General features: G+C 40.6%; 1 protein-coding gene across 3 annotated transcripts; it reads right to left on the reverse strand.

Annotated features, from left to right (window-relative positions):
- Window positions 1-466: 466 nt before the first annotated feature.
- HSPA4 (heat shock protein family A (Hsp70) member 4) lies at window positions 467-19,566 on the reverse strand. Of its 3 annotated transcripts, XM_059825146.1 has the most exons (20): window positions 19,394-19,566; window positions 15,074-15,131; window positions 13,273-13,413; window positions 12,412-12,534; window positions 11,850-11,949; window positions 11,304-11,437; window positions 9,136-9,380; window positions 8,661-8,737; window positions 8,205-8,356; window positions 7,099-7,205; window positions 6,635-6,768; window positions 5,975-6,156; window positions 5,876-5,887; window positions 5,474-5,563; window positions 4,804-4,956; window positions 4,161-4,286; window positions 3,052-3,159; window positions 2,620-2,739; window positions 2,067-2,228; window positions 467-1,797 (listed from the first exon to the last, which is right to left on the reverse strand). In XM_059825146.1, the coding sequence occupies exons 1-20, from the start codon at window positions 19,498-19,500 to the stop codon at window positions 1,591-1,593; spliced, it is 2,538 nt and encodes an 845-aa protein (XP_059681129.1). In that variant the 5' UTR covers window positions 19,501-19,566; the 3' UTR covers window positions 467-1,590. The 3 variants fall into 3 exon arrangements, with proteins under 3 accessions (XP_059681129.1, XP_059681128.1, XP_059681130.1); XM_059825145.1 differs by lacking the exon at window positions 5,876-5,887; XM_059825147.1 differs by lacking the exons at window positions 5,474-5,563; window positions 5,876-5,887 and having other exon boundaries at window positions 7,105-7,205.
- Window positions 19,567-20,631: the final 1,065 nt, after the last annotated feature.

Below are 20,631 nucleotides of genomic sequence, written 5' to 3' on the forward strand. Positions count from 1 at the left end.
GCCCCCGGCCCCGCCGCGCTCCCGCCGGCACAGGCCGCCCCGCGCCGCCGCCGCAGCGCCCCCGGCGGCCGGGAGGGACGGCGGCGCCTGGCCGAGGGCCGCGGCCCAGGGCGGGGAGCGCCGCGCAGCGGGGCGGAGGCGCGGCTTCCCCGGGGCAGGGCCGGTCCGTGCAGCCCCCGGAGACGCTCAGAAAACGCCGCCCGGCCCCGGGCCGCCCCCCCGCGCCCTTCCCTGACAAGTGCTCCTAGCAAGTACAGAGCCCCCCCGTTATTAGCTTTGCTTCATTAACGTGGGGTTGAGCTGACGTCTGTAAAGCACAACTCCCCCCTTGTCAGCAGGAAAAGCATTAACGCCTTCGTGCAGGAGGGCAGAGCTCTTTGCACACCTCCGGTAACGACGGACACAGCCCCTACACCCACCCCGACACACTGATCTCTTCATTGCAATCAACAGCTGGAGAAGGTGATCCAGTAGAATCCAGTGCATTTATTTCTTGCAATAGCTGAATGGGTGGTTCAGCTTTGGATTTTAACACATACAAATTAATGTCTGCAAGTTTAATGACAATCAGGACTAGAAGCAAATCACTGTATAAAGCTCATAGAAAAAAAGTATGCCAAAGGGGTCAGGTCTTTCTTTTCCTGGGGAAAAAAAACAAACCAAAAAACCCAAAACCCCACAAAACAAAACCCCAAGCATTCCAAATGAAGGCCTCGTGGAAGCAAGCTTACCTCCTTCAGAAAAAGTTATGAACAAGTCAGAATCGACCATCACGGTAGGCAGCTGAAATACAAGTACTCATTCTTTCTACAAGCAGCTAATTTAACTAGAGACAAAAAGTTTACATGGTCTAATCAGCTGGGGAGTTTGCCAGGAATACACTTTCATGCCTAAGAGCACAGTCACAGTTCGATCTGCAGGAGCATACAGTTGCTACTTGGATTCATTTACCTGATATGGAGTCATCCATGACATGACAGCACCAGCTAAGGAATACTACTGCTAATACCATCTCTGCTTTGCAAACCTTACGTAACTATGAACTCTTCAAGTGCAAATCAAAATAAATCTAGAGTACCGTGTTAACACTAGAACAACAAGGGCTAGATTAAGATGAGCAAATGAAAGACAATGCTTCAGGCTCTAGAAGGAGCACCCCCTGTCCCCCATTATCTTCTTGCAGTCCTAGCATTAACGGGCACTTTATATAAAGGCTGTCACTGTAATCCACAAGAGAAAGTGAACAAACAACAGTGTGCCAAGTTAAACTTCAGAGGTTGCTGTCTGCCTACTTTAAAATAAGATTGACTCACCCTGGACATTAAAAACAGAGCGTCACCTGATGGCTGTTCCTGTAGGTCTAATAAGAACACCAAAACCTCTAAATACAATCATAATGGCAAGAAATACTGCTTATTTGACTAAGTAGTTAGCTACCTAGGTGTTCTGACTTGATGCATTGACCAAACCTCTCCAAAAATTCCTAAGAGTGCTGTGGTATTCACTTGCTTCAGTTTGTATTCAGAACATACAAAGTTGACAACTTAAAGCTTTATTGGAGTTTGCAGTAATATAAACAAGTGCTGAAATTCAGTCAATGTCCATTTCGGGAAGCTTCTTCTCGGTGGCTGTGGGGGCAGTGGCAGCAGCGCTCTGTTCGGCAGCCTGGGACCCACCGCTGGCCTCGCCCTGGCCGTCTACTGGTCCATTGGGTTCAGCTGGTTTCTGCTCCTCCTTTGGGAGTTCAACTTTAGGTTTTGGTTTTGTGACTATAGGATTACAAATACTTGTCAATTCCTACAAAGCACAGAAATAAAACAGTTAGAAATGTTTCTATCTACCCACAGTTGCACTTTAACCCACTGCTCAAACTAACTTTTGACTACACCAGATGGATATTGAAGTTGACAGCTGATGCTCCCCAATATGTGTTTAACAGATTAACACCCAATCACTGTCCTGCTATTATTGATTTCTCACCTCAGAGTTTTCCTCTGAGCACAAACAACTAGACCAAGAAACAGAAAGATTCATGGAAATTCAGTGAATCATGTGGAAAGACTTACTTTAGTTTTAGCCTGTATGTCTTTAGCTTTTATAACTGGGTCCAAAGTAAGACTTCTCTTGTTTTGAAGATTAAGTTTATTGTTCATCCACTCCATAGCTTCATTTGCACTCTTTTCCACTTTTGCTATATCTGCTTCATCTAGATGGTCATACTGTTCATCCTGAAACAGCAAAAATATAGTAGCTGTGCAAATATTTGTTTTGAACATCTAAAATTTCTTCAAACTTTTAGCTTCAGAAATACTAGGACGACCATTTAGCCAGAAGGCTGTTCCAGTTAGCAGAGCAATTCAGCTGATCACCCATAGCTCTGTAACCAGAGAACTGAAGTTCTACTGCTGCTGACATTTTCCCTCCATGAGGAAATCAACACCTGATTAAAAAAAGACTGTCAGATTCACAAGCCAACATCCACTTCTGAAAATATGTTAAGTATCAAAAACTCAAAAGCTAGCCAGGAGGTTGCAGCAGCTTTTTGTCTAAAGGAGCCTACTTAAAATTCAAAAAACATTTGTACCACTTCCTTGTGTTTGCCAGAAAGTATGAAAATACCTTTGCTTTGAATGCATGAACAGTTTTCATGTACTGTTGAATTTGCTTCCCTAAGTCCTCAAATGCTTTTGGTCTTTCCTCCGATTCTTGAAATCTTGCCTGAATAGGTTGCCCCAGGGTCTGAAACAAAGTACAACAGGTATCAAAATCCAGACAGCATCACAACATGATCCTGCAAGGTTTGACAGGGTACATCAACATTTCTGAACTCCTATAGAACTTTTACTCTTCCCTCCACTTATAGGAGGGACTGAGTCTCCCTCAACCCTGTATTGTTTCAGGTCTATCAGAGATCTGCTCCTCATATACTTAATAAACAAACTAGTTTGTTACCAGCGCTAATCTCTGAATCAACAGACGTAAGACAGCGCCCCATGTGAACTAAGTTCTCTAGATACAGTAAATTCCGACGGGAATGCAAGAACCACTTACCTTCAATTCTGTCAATTTATCAATGTATATTTGTTTGGGTTGGTCTTCACCATCTTCATAAAGCCAATTTTCTGTATCTTCCAGCTTCAGTGTGAAACTATTTCGATCCTAAAGCAATCCATACAAAATAGGTGAGATAATACTATCTGTCATCTAACAGAATTAAGTGATACTTGGAACCTTTCTGGAAGGGTTACATTTTTAGAATGTAAAGAACTCTGTCTGAAACTCTTTATCCTATTTTAGTAAAAAGTAAGAAATAAAGTATTCTTCAGCATGGATTCGTGATGGAGACCAGGCCTAAAAGAACCACCTATGACACCCACGGTTCAGATCAATACTGCTACATAAAAGCCTGTTTCCACCCCTCCCCTTCATCATCACTATATGAGCAAGTCTGAGAACAGAGTGAAACTTCTCTTTAGCAAAGGTGCCATGAATCTCACTTGACTTGTCCCAGTTTTAGCTCTGATGTAGGTACCTAGGCTCTGTAGACACCTTGCTGGCAAGGCTCCCATTAGAATCAATGGAGATCTGCTCAAGAGTTTGGAGCGATTCATCTGACTAGTGTAGTCATCTAACTTAGAATTATATTCATTACACACCAAGCTCCTTTAGTACACCAGGGAAAGCTATTTAATAAAACCAAGAGATTTTTAGGCAACCTGTTCAGATACAGGTGCCCACATTTAGTCAGACTAATGCCACTTATTATGTTCCTAGGTAGGGTTGTTTGATTTTTTTTTTAAATCTTAAACTATTCCTAAATACTGACAAAGAGCCAAAATAGAATAGGTTGCCTTAAAACGATTGTGCAAGTGCTCCTAGTCTGTTTGAGTCTGAAAACACATGCTCTGATCATATCTTAATTGCTGCAACTGTTTTGGAACAGAACACACAATATATCCCGGGTACCATCTGCTTGTACTCGAGCCACATTTAGAAGGTTATCTTCACAGCCAGAAAGGTTAAAAGCTATTTCTCCAAATGTAAAGTCTGAAGACACAGTTTGAGTAAACATAATATCTGAGACAGGTCAAAGGTTAGTAAAATACAACTGTTCATTGCAACAAAATATATTAGAAGACAATCAAGCTAGAAATACTTACCTCTTCACTAACAAATTTCTCATAAATACTGCAGAGTTTGTCTCTCATATCATACACATATTCTTCCACTGCATTCTTGGCATCATTCCTCTCTTTCTCTAGCTTATCCTGCATTATCATTTTGCCCTGTGAACAAGTTGTCAAATTAGTTGGCTAAAAAGCTAGTTACTTCACATTTATCGCCAGGATACCATGTTAGCAAAGGCTGAAGTTTGACTAAAGATTCTGAAACAGCATAGTTTACAGAACTGTTCTAAACACAAGCACATGAATAAAAACTAATTTCAGTTTTGGTGGGATATCCGAAACAGTACAGGACAATGCTGCTCCAGTTGAGGAACCTTCACCCTGATGGTAGGAGTCACTGAGTACCTTGTAACTGCAGCTGATTTTGGAACTAAATTACCTTGTGAACTAGCTTTCCTGAAGAACACTTCTTCAGTAAAGGTTACGGCATTCAATTAACAAGAATAACATATTTTGGCCCATGAGGCACTGTTGTTCATCTCCAAAATCTGAGGTTTCCCACCCCCGCCCCTTTCTCTTTCCTTGATCATCCCCAAACATTAACCATGTTTAATGGACAGCAAAGTTTCTGGAGATCAACTAGTGACATTTTTAGCTTGAGCAGGTTAGAGTTTACCTCATTCTCAATGAATAAGTTCAGCATGTCTTTCCCTATCTGCCACACCAACTGATTCTCAATGGGAAGGTCCACTGTAGTAGTCTTTACTTTAGCCTTCTTGGCTTGAGGCGGTTGATCCACTTTCTTGTCTTTTGAGTCAGCCTGAGAAGTCTGCATTAAAGAAACATATTCAAAGTAGACAGCATCACCAGTCAGCTCAAGCTCAGTATTCAAGACTTATAATAAAAAAAAGTATTACTGAATTAGCACACCTCAACATCAGAGCTACATACTGTCATTTGGTACTTCAGCTGCCAAAGTCAGAGACAATTAATGCAACAATGACCTTTTCTGAGCACACTGACTACATTCATGGGAGTGATGGTGCTTATAGTAGAACACTTTTCTAGTATTTTAAGTTATTGAAAACTAAACGATTACTTCTTCCATGAACAGGAGAGTTCACCCATTTTATCAGTACTAGGTCACTTGACAGGGCTGCAATTATCCATGCCATTTATATACTTCTAAAGCTCTAATCACAATACAGACTACCAGTATATTCAAATAAAAGTTTAGCTTCCAGAGCTATGACAAAAGGAAGCAGATACACTCACACGCTACCTATTTTCATGAATATTCCAGAAGTACCCTGTAAGAAAATAGAAGTCTCAAATGTTCACATTACCTCCATTTCTTCAGACTCTGCCTTATTTTCAGGTTGGGCCTGCTGTTGTTCTTCACTCTTCTGTTGCTCTTCTTGGTCTACTTGCATCTTCTGAAATTCATAAAGAGAACCAATTTGACATATTAAACAATGCATGTGCAGATCACTGCTTCGGTTCTTAGGCTGATTGCTTCACTTAAATCTAATGCTCTTTAGGCAAAAGAAACAGAATGAAAACTGAAGTAGCGTCTCAAGGCATAGATTATCAACTTCTAGTCCGTGCTTAGGCAAGTGACAGCTTACTCCTAGCATGATTAAGAATGTCATCTATACCTGACAGCTCTGGTTTCAAGAGATCTTTCATTGGCATAACATACTTCAATTAGTACTTAACCACATCTTTGTATTTTAGTTGCTGGACACATCTACTAAATCCTTACACAAGTCTCAGAACCTTCCCAGAACTTGGCCAATTGTGCTTCATCAGTTTTCTAAGTAGCTAAGAGCAATGAAGTCTATTACCTCTTCCTCTTTAGCATGCTGATCTGTTTCCATAGGCTCTTCATTCTCATCAGATTTATGGACCTCCACTAAAGATGCACTTGAAACACTGAAGATACCATGGATATTTACTCTAACTTTGACTTTCACTTTTGAACTGGATCCATCTGTTTGAGGAGTGACCTTCTGAACCAAGAAGTGAGCTAAACAATCCCAAAGAGAAAAAACATACCATTTGATTAATCTAAATCACTGAATGTGAAGTAAAACCTGACTGTTGCTGACAACAGATCACTGCAATGTGCTCAGCGGACAGCAAATCCTACTCAAGTCAAACAATTAATTTTTTTTCGCTCAGCAATGCTAGGATACACAGCTATTAGAAATTCTCTACGGTATGCTGTAAAAACTGGTGTTACTTCTATCACAGTAAAAGACTGCACGATTTTGAGTATGCCCCTTTCAGATTTGCTCCAACGTTAGGATGCTCTTTATTTAGCCTATTTGTCCATAAACGTCATGTTACTCCTCTCATATTATGGTAGATCCACGACTTTGGAAACCTGTCCCTGCATCACTTGCAGTATGTTGCACTTTCCAGACTACACAATTAAACAGAAAGAAGTCCGGAAACATGTACAAGACTATTAATAAAGCTTAAAGCTACAGAATGGTCTTAACCTATAGCAGGATCTGGGTAGGGCAACTCCTTGGGAGAACTGTAGTACGCCTCAAGAGTAAAAGGTTCCTTTCTGTAGAATGTGAGGACCTTAGAAAATGGAGCAGCGTGGTTCTTGGGAAAGACCTCACAGTCACTGTAAGAGAAAACAGAGCATTTGTTTAGTATGTGAGATAATGCATCTGATAAGTTAACAAAACTCTTCTAGATACTCTTACACCTTAAGGAAAAGCTTCTTTAAGAAGTGACAAGAGTCTCCTAACCTTTAGGATAAAAAAAAGACCAATAGCCATGTAGGAAGTGCTGAACTGCCATCCATCCTTGGTTTTGTTTTCTACTGTCATTAACTTAAGTATCAAAATCTAAAATTCTTAAATAAGCATTGTTCTAAAAGTGTTATTTATTCTATTTGTCATTAGTTTTAAGCTGTATGTAATCACGCAAGAAGACTGAATTGTTTTTTTACCTTAACCCTTCCTCTGCTGGTGAATTCCATCGTAAAGAAATAGGATATGGTATCAAATCTGTGATAGAAAATTCTCTCACTTTGAAAGCCGGGGATAAAATAGCACACTGAAAGAATACAATAGTCATATTACAAATGGTCAAACTTTAGGTGAATAGTAATTAATTCAGCAAGTAGCTATTTACACTGCTTAATATGTATATTTACTCTAGGTTAAGGGAGACTAACACTGATGGACTTGAGACCTGCATAATAAGCACTGGAAGCTCATATGTACCCTTCCTTTTTAGGAAGCTATCACAATCTGTTCACTCTGAAAATAGAAATACACAAGTTTTAATTTACATCCACCATGTTTGGTTTGCTATGGTTAGGCTACTGAATTGGTTTTAGTGCCAACATAAGAAGTCAGAAAACCTCAATTCAAGTTACTTTTTAGGTGACATAGTACTAGGGGTTTTTTTGCATACCATAACACAAAATTCTCTTGTTAAGCAGATTCCAATAGCTAGTTTGTACCACTGATAAACAGAGCTCTAAGCACATACTAAACATTCAAAGAGAGAAATGAGGTGATCAGAGCAAAATTAAGCTGCATTCAAGAGATGGTAGCACTAGTAACTATGGAGTATTACTGCTGCTTAAGCCATTCAACAGTGACTGATTCCAGCTCAGGACATAGATTTCCATCAGCAAGAACCTAAGCTTTCATTTCCACCCTTGTTATTAGGCAACTGTCATGTCACAAGTTTATCAGTAGTCCTGTAAAGCCTACCCCCCCCCCCCCCCGTTTAAGCCAGGCCCTGAGAGGAGCCTGGAGGGGAAAGCATCATCATATGAGCTTGATCAAACTACCATTCTCCAGCCATAGCAGAAGCAGAGTACATCTTTCACTTCAACAAGCTACACTGATTTGGCTTAGACAAACAGCACAAAGGAATTGCTTAAAGCTGCTATTCGCATTCTTCCAACCACCTTCCTGAAGCCTTTTCGAATCCATTCTGTGATACACATGAAATATCCTTCATGTTACCTGTGGACTCTGGCTCAAATATTAATGGATTTCAATAAAAATATGCACAGCTACAATACACAGCACTTTTTACCTGCAGCGCACAACCTCGTGCAACAGCCTCATCTGCATTCAAAGTGGTACTGACTTCTTTGCCAAAAAATTTACTGATCTTCTCTTTTACAGCAGGGATTCTTGTGGTACCACCAACTATCTCTACTGCATAAATATCCTCCTTCTTTAACTCTAGAAAGGAGTCAGACATTAGTTTTTATGGATTAAGTGTTTCTGTTTTAAGTGAATATGCTGACATTGTAAACTAAAAGTTTTGCTAGACCAACCATTATTTCAAGCTTGTTCTCCAAGTGTCTAAGCAGTAAGAATTTCAGATCTTAGCTTGTGTGAAAAAGTTTTTAAAAGCTTGTAACTACTAAGCAAGAAATTGTTAGCTGTGCTAAATCCATCTGTCCAAGTTCTGTCAACACCCAAAGGAAGCTTGTATTATGGACATCTATTTCTGCATGCAGAATATAGAATGTGCATCACTTACTGGCTTGCTCCAGCACACTGCGAAGGGGTGGTTCTACTCTTGCAAGGAGTCCATCACACATCTCTAAAAATTTGCTTCTGTTGGAAGAAGCCATGAATAAAGCTATAGCATTCCATAAGCAAGTTCATACTGCAAATACAACAGGACGCCAAAATTGAACGAATGCCATTTTAACCATGCACTGCAGGGTTTTCTCTCTCCCCAATCTAGTTTCATACTTATTTAGTATATTCTCCCAGACAAACTTGGTTCTAGTAATCTAAGCATACTTGCAACATTCACAGACAGCCCTTTTTTCTAACTCAAGGCCACTGACCAGTCTCTAAACATTATCATTTTGAGCAGCACCCCTGCACGTGTTGTTCTTCATTTCCCACCTCCCTCCAGTCCTAAGAACCGGTACTTTATACAAGTTTCTTTCTTGACTGAAGCAACTTGAATGAGGGGCACTCCGAAGCTGAAGTATAAACATTACCTGTTCATTGTTCCAGAGACATCTATGTCATTCATGAAGCATTCTATGTTCATCGGGAGATCGGAAGCATTAGCGCTCATCAGTTTTTTCAGTTTTTCACATTCCTGGTATAGCCTCAACAACGCACGAATCTTTGATTTTATGTCTAGTTTATATTTCTTTCCGAATTCTTCACAGAAGTATTCAACTAACATCTCATCAAACTTCCTGCCTCCAAGTGTTGTATCAAATGATGTAGCAAGAACCTTAAAAAAATTGAACTCTTCAGTAATAGCACAATTTGTCATTATTTCAGTGAAACCAATTAGCAGTTAATGTCAAAGCATTTCTTTGTTTCAAATATAATCCCACTTTAAATCAAAGCAAGTATCACAACATTACAATGGAGGAAGAATTATACTGGTGCAGCCATCACAGAAAAAATCCAGTACAGTTATTTTTATTCTGCCCTTGCCATCACCAGTGAGGAGTTTCTTTTGATAAGCCTCATCTAGAAGCCTGACCTATCGCAAACAATAAAGGTACATCCCATACTCATTTTTCAGATTTTATGGACACTGCTGACAACAATTAAGCTGTTCTCTTATATTTCAGGGCAATCCAAGTAGCAATTGCATCACTAACATCTGATAGTTATGTGGACTGCAACTGCCGTAATAGTCGTACACATCCTGAGATGCTTTTTTTAAAGCCTACCAAGTCTAAACCATTATTATCCTATGCCTTTTGTAGCTGATATTAGATAACAGTATGTTTAAAATGCTGTTGGAGAAAGAGCCACCATTACCACAGACAAATTCTGGCAGCTACAAAGGTATTAGACCTCTTTGTGAATGGTAGTTGTCACAAGAATTGCAGTGCATACATAGAGAAGTTATGAGCTCCAGGAGTCAAAAAACCATCTGCTATCTCAAATGCTAAAAAGCAGCCTTCGACACCCAGCCTTCCTGTAACGAGGCGAGAACTTTTAAGAGAAATTTAGGAAGACAGGGCAAGGCTTAGCAGCACAATCTGTTCAGTAACTTGTACTGTAAGCAGACCATCAGAGTTTCCAAACTCTGCTTAGCCACTGTCAGTTTGAATCATATCCCAGTTTAATATTTGATGCCTCATAAGGGTGGAACATGCTTACACCAAGCTAAAAATAAAACATGAAGAGAATAAGTGTTATTAACTCTTGCAAACAGGTGCTCATTTTTGATGAAGGAATTATCTGCAAAGAACATCTGTAGCCCATCCATCTCAGTCAATTCTACTCTTTAAACATATTGTGAACTGATTTTTTTTGTTTTAGGAATAGAAATCCGTAAAGTATCACATTATTCTCAATACTCCTTCAGACTAGGTTTGGTGTCTACACTGTTTTAACTGCCTTGCTGTCCAGCTCTCCATTCTATACTCAAAAGCATCCCTTCAATACTTCTATGGTTTCAAAGTTTAAAAGACAAATATGAGAGAAACATAAAGTAGGTTACATTTCCTCACAAGAGGAAACAGAACTACAACAGAACTACTGTTTTCAGAACTCTCGCCTTCTCTTCGTTTCACTACCCCATGCTTTAAAATTTGTGTTTGTTTCTCTAGCTGATTATTCCAAAGTTATTGGAACTGCAAAAATCCAGACTGTAACTGTAAAGGAGCCAACTAAGAAATGTTAGTATTTGCTGGAAAATAGGAATGCTTTGGCAACTTACACTTAGAAGTACACTGTAACTTGCTTAGCTTCCATTCGCAGCTTAAAGTAATTAAGAATGTTTTTACTCTTTCACATGACCATGTTTACATGAGTGTTAAAAAAAATGTTTGTCACTTACACCATTCTAGGAATTCCTGGTTTAACGCTAGATCTCATGACTGAACTATAGTATTTTTTGAAAGCAGCATCCAGTCAGATATGATAATTTCTGAACAAATAATTCAATCCAGGTTTTGTATTCCTTGCCAAAGTCTGCTGATTAAGGTATGTCTGTTTCCTCCACATAACACTCAAAAGCTCTCTAGTTCTCTGCCCTACTTTTAACTCCAGACAAAGTGCAATTTTAAGAATATGAATTGAGCCGTCTGGACGTGCTTACGTAAAGACAGGCAAGCTTGCCTGTCACAGTCCATGTATGTACTGATGAATATTTCTACTGGTGATTAAAATGGATGCATAACAGATTGTTTACTTTCAGTTTTCCTTTGTTGAATGCACAAACAGAAACTTGATATGCAGAATGCCCCATATCCACAAAAACAACATTCCGTGGCTTCTCTTCCAAGGCAGGCAGGTCTTGCTTATAGATTCCGTATGCAAGGGCAACTACACAGAAAGAAGAGTCAAAGAGTATAGTTAGGACATTTAGTTTTGTAATTCCTTAAGAAATAAACGGTAGCTCAGTAAACAGCATTAGCATGCCATCTTACTTTTCAAGCTACAAGAATTGATACATCATTAAACAAAATTCCCAATGCTAAAGGAACATCAAAGAACATTAAACAGTATTAGCCCCTCCTAGTAGCTGCATTAAAACAGATATTCAAGGAATATCTTTATGCCGCTGTAAAGCAGTAAAAAAACAGACCAGAGCTTAAGAAACTTTATGATCAACAAAATCTATTTTAAGTTTACAAAACCAGCAGTAATTCCAGAGGGCATGGATCAGGGACAGATTAAAAGCCCTTTATCTAATAAAATGAGAATATTAAGTGAGGGAGAGAAAGGAAGGTATTACCTGCAGTTGTTTCATTTATTAGTCTCAGACAGTTGAGACCAGCAATCTGTGTAGCATCCATCACAGATCTCCTTTCTGCATCTGTGTAGAAACAGGGAACCTGCCAGAAGATCAGATAGCTAATATCAGCATTTAGAAGAGCCACCTTTAGGAAATAGTTACAAGTGTGTATAGAGAGTTGGTATAGAGTACAATTGAGGTACCCTTCAAATTTAACATTCATTTCAGTTGCAACAGAGAAAAGGCAAAGAAAAACTGTTACATGAAGACAAAGTTACTTTTTGTGAACCTTCTTCCACTCCCTCTCACAAGCCACTCATTTTAGGAGTACAGAACTAGAAAAAGGTATCAAATATTATTTATGCTACTAATTAGCAGCAATTTAAGACATTTTACCATTAATGAAGTAAGTCTAGTTTTGAAGAAGAGATGTGGCTAAGATTCAGTTTTAAACAGAAAAGACAAATACCTGAATATTCACATTTAATGGCCAATTTAATGCTGTGGTCTTTTCAGTTTACTATACCAAATATGTAAGACTTATTTACTATCACATACTTACAGAAACAACACAGTCAACTACAGGCTTCTTAAGCGCATTCTCAGCAGTCTCTTTTAATTTGGTAAGAAGCATTCCTGTCACCTGTTCAATAGTAAAGTTTCTTTCTTCTTCCATATACATGGCCTTCAAATAAAAATTGTGTACACATGTATTACACTACAGTAAAAACCATGCACTACAAACATAAGGAACACAAAGAAACGGTCTTTACTAAAAGCAAGCTTAAAACTAACACAGCTCTATGCAACTTTCTCTCTGATCACCCAGCTTGTGCACAGCAAATGCAAGAAGAGAATACATAAGCAGTGGAATGCACATTTAAGAATTCACATACACAAAGCTGCTCTGGACACAGATTTTATTCTTCTTTTTAATCCCAATTGTTGGACAATGCCTAGGATGCCTTCCTCCCTGCTGTTTTGGAATAAGTTAATTAGTTATTCCTAAAATCCAAATCAGAAGTTCAGCCACTGTTGAAAAAGACCAATTTTTGCCATGTCAGCTCAGGTATAAGCTGACATCTTACACTCTTGCAGTATCTGGACAGCAGCTAAATAAGTACATGGGTCAAGTAGCTTGTCTTCCAAATTCACCATGAAGTGAAGGAAAAAACCACTGCTAAAACAGTTCGTGTGGAACCGGCTTTGCAAGACAGAAATTGTATAGCTGTGTAAAAATCAGTCTCACCTGACACCTGGAGAGACCATCTGCACTGTTAGTCTTTTATTCCCTATTTAAGACTTTAAGACCTTCCATTCACAAGAGAACAGAAACTACAGCAAGCAGATTCAAAATAAAGAGATAAAAGGAAAACTTTATCAGTTTCCTCCTCTGGCTCTTTTTCAAATACGCCAGACTTACCTTGATGCCAGTTGAGCCTGTTGGCAGCTGGACAAGTTCATACGCAAGGCTTGCTTTTTCAGCTTGAACAAAGGGATCTGAGAATGCACGACCATGAAATCTTTTAAAACTTTGTACTGTATTCTTTGCATTTGAAATAACCTGGAGGAAAAGAAATCTTTAATACAACATGTCAGGGGAACATCTGAATTTCAAACAGAAGACAGAGTTTTGTTCTCATGCTTCCCTTGCCAGAGTACTTTTGTCATTTGTATCTTAATAGTATCAGGGCAGTTGCTAGAAGGCAACTTCATTCAGATTGCTCAGATAACCTATAGGAATTTGAGAATTAAAATAAAAATGTACACTAGAAAACTGAGCCAAGATCCTATGAAATATTGATTAAAATAGCACTCAATTTTCATAGTGTATGTGTAGGACACTAAAAATGCGAGCAAAGTATCTTTCCCATTTACCCGTTTCCTACCACCCTACCTTTCTACTGCATTGCAGCCAGTAATTTAGCAAACATCACAAACATATTGATGCGAACTCCAGTTCAGGTTCATCGCATGCATGTGACAGTCAACACACAGATACTCTCACTAAACAGCTCAAGGACCTTGTCATGAAGCTTTAAAAAGTCAGGAGGGCCCCAAGAGGATACCGTCCACTTGATTTAACTGACAAAAGGTATATTGTCTTTTATTAATAGCAGAGATGAGTGCAAATGGAGAAGTGAAAAATCATTATAGCTTGTTTTCACATAGTGCAAGTAAACTTCTTAATTCTTTCATTTACATTAGAGCAAGACACATACTGAAAAAACACAGTAACTGACAAAGCAGACAAGCACCATACCATGTAACATTTACCTGCGATTCAGTTTCAGTCAAGTGTCTATTTCCTAAGTAACCTGGATTTGATTTTCTGTAAGTTTAGTTTCTGCAGGACATACCTCATCTCTACTGGATCTCTGTATCAATGAATTTCTTTAAGCTAAGCAGACACTCAATTCCAGAAAAAACATCTGTATTTAGTTCTAGTACAGTTCTTCTGTTCTTGAATAACATGGTTGTGTCCAGTCATTTTTGTATTCTAGATAATCAATCTTCACACATCTCTAGGTTTTTTAGGCTAAGAAAAACCAAGTGTTTGAATAGTCACTTCCTGTAGAGGACTTCAAAAAAAAGTCATGTTTTATAGGGGTTTCACAGCAATACAAGATATGATACAGCAGGCCCCAAATGTCACAAGCCGGACAAATCAGCTTAACTTCTCAGTCCTTAAGTCATATTTACCTACCTACACCAACGGAAACTCAAAGTATGAGCAAGAACGCCTAAGACAGCTATTTAGCTCGTAATTCAACCACAAAGAGTCAAGAAAGCTGTATATATTTACACTCGATTAGGTGCCCTTTCTGCCAAAACTATACACTTAATGGAATTCTAAGGAATGTAGTCACATAATTAAAAGCTATCATAATGCACACAAACTGGAACAAGCCATGGTAGGATGAAACACTACTGCTTAGCTTTAGAATTTACATTTGCAACCTAAAAAAAAATTAGCATTTATCAGAAGGCAAAGGTGGTTTTTGTACATTTCATTATGTACAACTATCAACCCTCAGATTTCTGTCCAAGATGACAAAGCAGCATTATACACTGAACAGCTGAATTAAGCTCAGCTGTTCGTTACAGTTAGGAAGACACTGGGACACCAGCTCAGAGACTTTTGTAATCGTCATTGATAAAAATACATTCTGCTAACTGATTTTTGACTGCTAAAGTTGCTTTTACCCAAACTATACACTCACCTGGCTTTTAGCTGCAGCGCCAATAGAGCGATTCTTGGGTCCAAAGGCTATACACGATCTATAATGAGAAGAAAGATTTCCAGTTAGTAAGTGATTGGTAGAACTGCACTACATATCTCTTGTCAAAAAGTGTTGATAATATTAATTAGACTAGAGATACTTTAAACAGTATTTGGTCCATTAAGAAAGTTGCTCACTCACTGCAATAGATGCATGGAATGTTCCATGAATTCTGGAAAGAAACAGGCACTCTTAAACCAGCAATGCTCCTCACTGCAGAACAGCACTAACCCCAAACTTATTCATACTACTTCAAGTTTTACATCTAAGTAATAACTGCAGAGACACCCTTTATGTCAATAATTACCTGTATATCTAAGCCACTCAAAGATAAGTTGTTCACTAATAATACAGGAAACATTCAACTGTTCAGAAGAAACACACAAGGTAAATCAGATATTAAGAAAATCATTCCTACATGTCTGTACCAAATGCTAACTAAGCTTTTCAGTTTTAAAGCAAACCTTTCAAGAGCAGGAAGGCAAAACCTGCAGAGAAAGACTGGTGTTTATGAGTTTCATCTGTACTCACCAAAATAATGTAGATTACAGAAAGAAAAAAAGAAAAATCATACTTTACTCCAAACTACTTTGTGACAGCTTACAGTTGTGAAAAAGAGAATAAAAAAATCCCCCCTTTTGGAGAAATCCCTAGTCCTATTAAGCCTCTTAATTTACATATTTAACAAACTGTAGAAGGCCTAACAAAATTAAATCCAGCCCTCTAATCCAAGTTCCTCATACCACCGAAGTAAACTTACTAGGGGAAAAAACCCTGCTATTAGTCAAGCAGCTCTTTACTATTCACGCAACCTACTAACAGGATAATTAAGCTGTTCCCTATGCAGCAGGTCAAGAAACTGCTTTACGGCAGGATTATACCATAGGGCTGCCACAAGAAACAAATTCCATCTCAGCCCGAGGTCTAGAATAGGTCTTCCAAACAGAAACTGTCAAAACCAGAATTGAAGACTAGAGTAATATAATTGCATTGGGTTCATATCTTCCTCCAATTTATTAATAACTTAATAAATTAAACAAGGCCCACCCTAAAGCCTGTGTTGCAACAATTAACATTTCTGAATGAATCTTATTATTTGAAACAAGGGATTCCAGGGATTAGTTAACAAAAAGAGAGGAAGTTCTGTGCTATGCAGACCCTAAGGTCCATACTAAGGGAACAGGAGCTGCAGAGCATACAGCTAAAAATCTAACAAGCCCAGAGCAGGAAGCTCGTTATTAATTTACTGTGGCCTCCAGAAAGGAATCAAGACATGAACATGAGAATTGTTGCTTTTCTCCGGGACAAAAAAAAAAATCCAGCTACTTCACCGCTAAATTCACAAGCCATCAGTCCCCGATCACCACAAATCCACTAATTTAGATTATAGAACCCTTTAAACCTGCCAGACTAAAACATCAAGGTAGAATTCTGTCTCAAGAGAAGGATACAGTGCAGTAATCAAAAAAACAGGCTTCTGTATTATATGCTGGGAATAAAAACCCAAAGTGCATACATTCTTCTTAAACATGCTCGTCTGCTGCTTGGCTTTATAAACAGGCACACTTCTCTGAACAGCTGCAGCTGGACAGACGGGATGGTTCTACTCTGCTCCTTCCCTTTCTGCCCACCCCAACCCTTCTCCCATGTTAACCCTGGCTCCCAAGCAAGCCTTGGGGAACCATACAGGGACCCAGCACAGAGGCAAGTTCAACTGTGAAGGGGGAGGAAAGGAAGAATTTTCAGCCAGTCTCATTCCCTAAATCACCATAGGAGCCAGGGTTAACTCATTAAACACAAATCATACTATTACACAATTTAGTGGACATTAAATAACTAACCATAGCATTTTAAGTAGAAACATATCATCCCAGTGAAGGTCATCAGAGGTCTAATGAATCAACTTAAGCAGAGCTTTGAACATCCTCAACACACCTGCAGGCACCACTTCACCCTTATCCTCCCACCAGCTTTCACTTCCTTGGAAGATGTCCCCTGACAGCACATTTCCTCTACCCTGAAAATCAGCACTAGCTTCCCAAGATAGTTACAACTACTTCACTTAATCCAAGTCCCTTCGTCCTTACGTAGATAATGAAACCATCTTAAATTTTTTCCCCCTCTTCTTTTTTTTTAAACTAGCTTTCTCTCTACCACTTCTCCATTTTAAGCATATCATATTCAAAGACAAACATGTTTTGCACTGCTTCTGGATATACAAGTTCAAATTTCACAGGATTCTGGAAGAATACAAGTACAGAGCTGAAAGCAGATTCAGTGACTTCAGTGGCACAGATGACATTCTAAGTACATTCTAAGTTCAGTAGGCTTTACTTTACTCATGCAAACGATTACAACAACACATACCCGCTAATCCTTTCCAAAACTTGGATGTCATCACAGAAAATGTAAAACAGTGTTTAACCCTGACCATGAGCTGATTCCTGAGGAAACCTGTCACAACGCCTTGCGGTGACTTCCCCCAGAGCTCACTGTAAAGAAGTGCTAAGCACTGACTTTTTGAATCAGGCTGTTTCCAAGACAGACGCTTAAAAGTAGTTAAGAATTTCTTTTCATAGATGTGTTTGCTTACAGAATTTTTTTTTTGCATTCCCTCAGAACAGTCCTTGGAGATTAAGTCCTGTTAAAAACTCTATCATTTTCATTATGCCAATTTTTTCCAATTTCACTTCAGCCTTTCATAACTGAATTATTTCTTGAAAGATGCACTGTGTCAGATATTTTATATAGCTCATCTCCTTCAGTGAGTGAGTTTTGTGTTCACAGCACAAATATATATATATAAGCAGAACCTCAACTCCCTGAGGGCGAGATGCCTAGAGCTAGTAGAAGATTGCTTTGAAATTCTTTACATTCATTATTTTCCTAGTACATCTAACCTTTAAACTTCCATATTATTGAGAATACTTAAGAGGCTAGTCCTTACTCTAGCACATGTACAGAATTAAAGATTTCCTCCTCCATTTATTCATTGCTTAGAGACAGTAAGAGACAAACAGAGCTGACGTATTGTGTAATGAGAAGCAAGGTCATTTTATGCTTCTGGTCTTTTTAAACAGATGTGAGGGATCTAAAAAAAAAAAAATCATCACACCTCAAGACAATGCAGTTGTCTCACCAAGACAGCTATTTATTTTAATATCTGTTTAAAATAAAGCTATACTACAACATTAGTAAGCTGTAGAAACACTTTTTCACACAGCTTTCCAAACAGTTGCCCTCCAGGTTTGATGCACTCGAGGTTCTTTTCCACCTTTATTTTGCAATTCATTCTTAGATTTGTTTTATCCCAGTTCTCCCTCTCCTTCTTAGCAAGAGTCTCATTAAAAATAAGCAATGCACACTCTTCTTGAGAAATGCGTTGGGAAGCCTATTTATATAAGCAGGATTAGAATATACTATAGACGTTGTAAAGTGTGACGTGTTTCAAGACCAAGTCCACCAGTAAATCGCACAGTTGGTCAGTCCCCGTCCCAGGAAAGCAGACGCCTGACGCTGTACTGTGTATTCACATTCCCCTGCCCCATCTTGTCAATCCGGCAGCTAGCGTCAAGTGAGAGTTCCAGAGACCCAATACTCAAAACAAAGGCAAGTTTTTTGAGAACCCTTGCTGAACAAAGAAATACACAGGCTGAAAGGAAGGCTACTAAGAAGCTTTTCTAAGCTTTGACCCAAGGGCAGGCCAACATGCTCCCACAGAGCTAAGCACCAGCCCAGTGTTCACCTCCACGGTCTGGCTGCGCTGGGAGAACTGGGCTTCAGCTGCGGGAGAGCGAACAGGCACGCTGGCAGGTGTGTCAAAACACGGCATTTATATTTATAGGAATTTAAGCTTTGTTACTTCCAGCAGCCAAAGGAACGGTTGTTTCGTACGTTCACGGGCCCCATCCTTTTAATCACAACAACGCAGCCCTGCCTCGGGGAGGACAAACTGGTCATGCTGCACAGAAAGGGAAAGCGCACAGAGGGTCACCCGGAACTCCTCTCCGGGTCTGCCGCACGGCAGAGCTCCTTCGTTAAGCACTTGGGCAGGAAGCCCCCTTCTCCCGGCCCGCCGCGGCGGGAACCGCCGCACAGCCCCCGACCCCGGCTCGCTTCCCTCCCCGCGACGGCCCCGCCGGGACAGGACCGGGCCCGGCGGGCGCCTTCCCCTCAGCGGGAGGCCGCCGCCTCAGCCCCGCTCCTCAGCCCGGCGGCAGCGGCGGGAAGGCGGCGCGGCCCGCCCCGAGCCCCACTCACGGCGTGCTGCGGTCGCTGTACTCATTAGCGATGGTCTCGATGCCGCCGGCGCGGGCCACGGCCACATAGCAGCTCTGGAAACCCAAATCGATGCCCACCACCGACATAGCTGCGACGGGGGAAGGGGCTGAGGCGGCTGAGGAGCAGCGGCTCGGCCCGTTTAAATGCGCGGCGGCGAGCGCTGCCTCCTCGGGGCGGGGGGACTTCTCGAAAGATCCCGTCGGGCCGCCGCCGAGCGCAAGGGGGGGGGAAGCTCTCGCGAGACTGCCGCCGGGCGCTGCCGCGCAGGCGCGGGAGCACGCCCGGGGCGGGGCTAGTGATAGCCACGCTTCCCAGCGGGAGGCTGCGCCAGCCCCTTTTCCCTGGGGAAAGGTTGATTTTCCGGCGTAATCCTGTAGGAATTGGAGGGGAGTGCGGTGAAGTCAGCGCTCGGCAGCACTGCAGGGGCCTCTCTCTTGTTATTCCCTTTTGGGCTTGAGGCTTTAAGGAGGCGTTCTGGCTTTCAGTGCAAACAGAAAGGCCATTTTACCCAATTTATGGGTTTTTCCCTGTGATGCAATCACCTGAGTATAACAGAGGGGGCTTGAAGGAAAACAGCATGAAATAAAGTCACAAATTCTGGAAACACACACACGTTTTGCAGAAAAGGACCTAAACGCCTCCTGAGGAATTACATTTGCTGTTGGGACACTGCCATTTTGTGTCCTGTCAGCTCAAGAAGACGACACCGGTGATTCTGCCTCGGCGCTCCCGAAATGACCGGGAAATCTCTTCCACCTTCTGTTTTAACAACCTCGAGGCCTAAAACAATCAACGGAAGCCTCGCTGACGATGTTTCGCAGCTAGCTAAAGGGTGTATCGGTAGCATCTCTATGTCACTCATCTTTCACACAACGGCCAACTTTTACAGCAATAAGGAGGTGAACTGTCATTTGCTGTTTTTTCCCAGACCTCCTCTGCATAAAACATAAAAACACCGCATCGAAACCATACATACGCACACAGAGAAGTGTTTAGTACTCATTAAACCTTTCTCCCTGTGGGAATTCGCAGGTAAAACACGGGAGACCTCCATGGCTCCAACACGACCGGGCCGAGTGACCCAACCGTGTTCCGGCTGTTTCTGAGTCACAGACGAAAATCCAAGGCTGGGTTCATCCCTTCAGAGTTTCAGAACGTGGTTAGAAGACAGTTGGGTTCCAGGTGTGCTACCAATAAAATTTAGCATGGGATTGCTT

Source organism: Gavia stellata, chromosome 16, assembly GCF_030936135.1.
Source record: "Gavia stellata isolate bGavSte3 chromosome 16, bGavSte3.hap2, whole genome shotgun sequence".
In the NCBI taxonomy this organism is placed as follows: domain Eukaryota; kingdom Metazoa; phylum Chordata; class Aves; order Gaviiformes; family Gaviidae; genus Gavia; species Gavia stellata.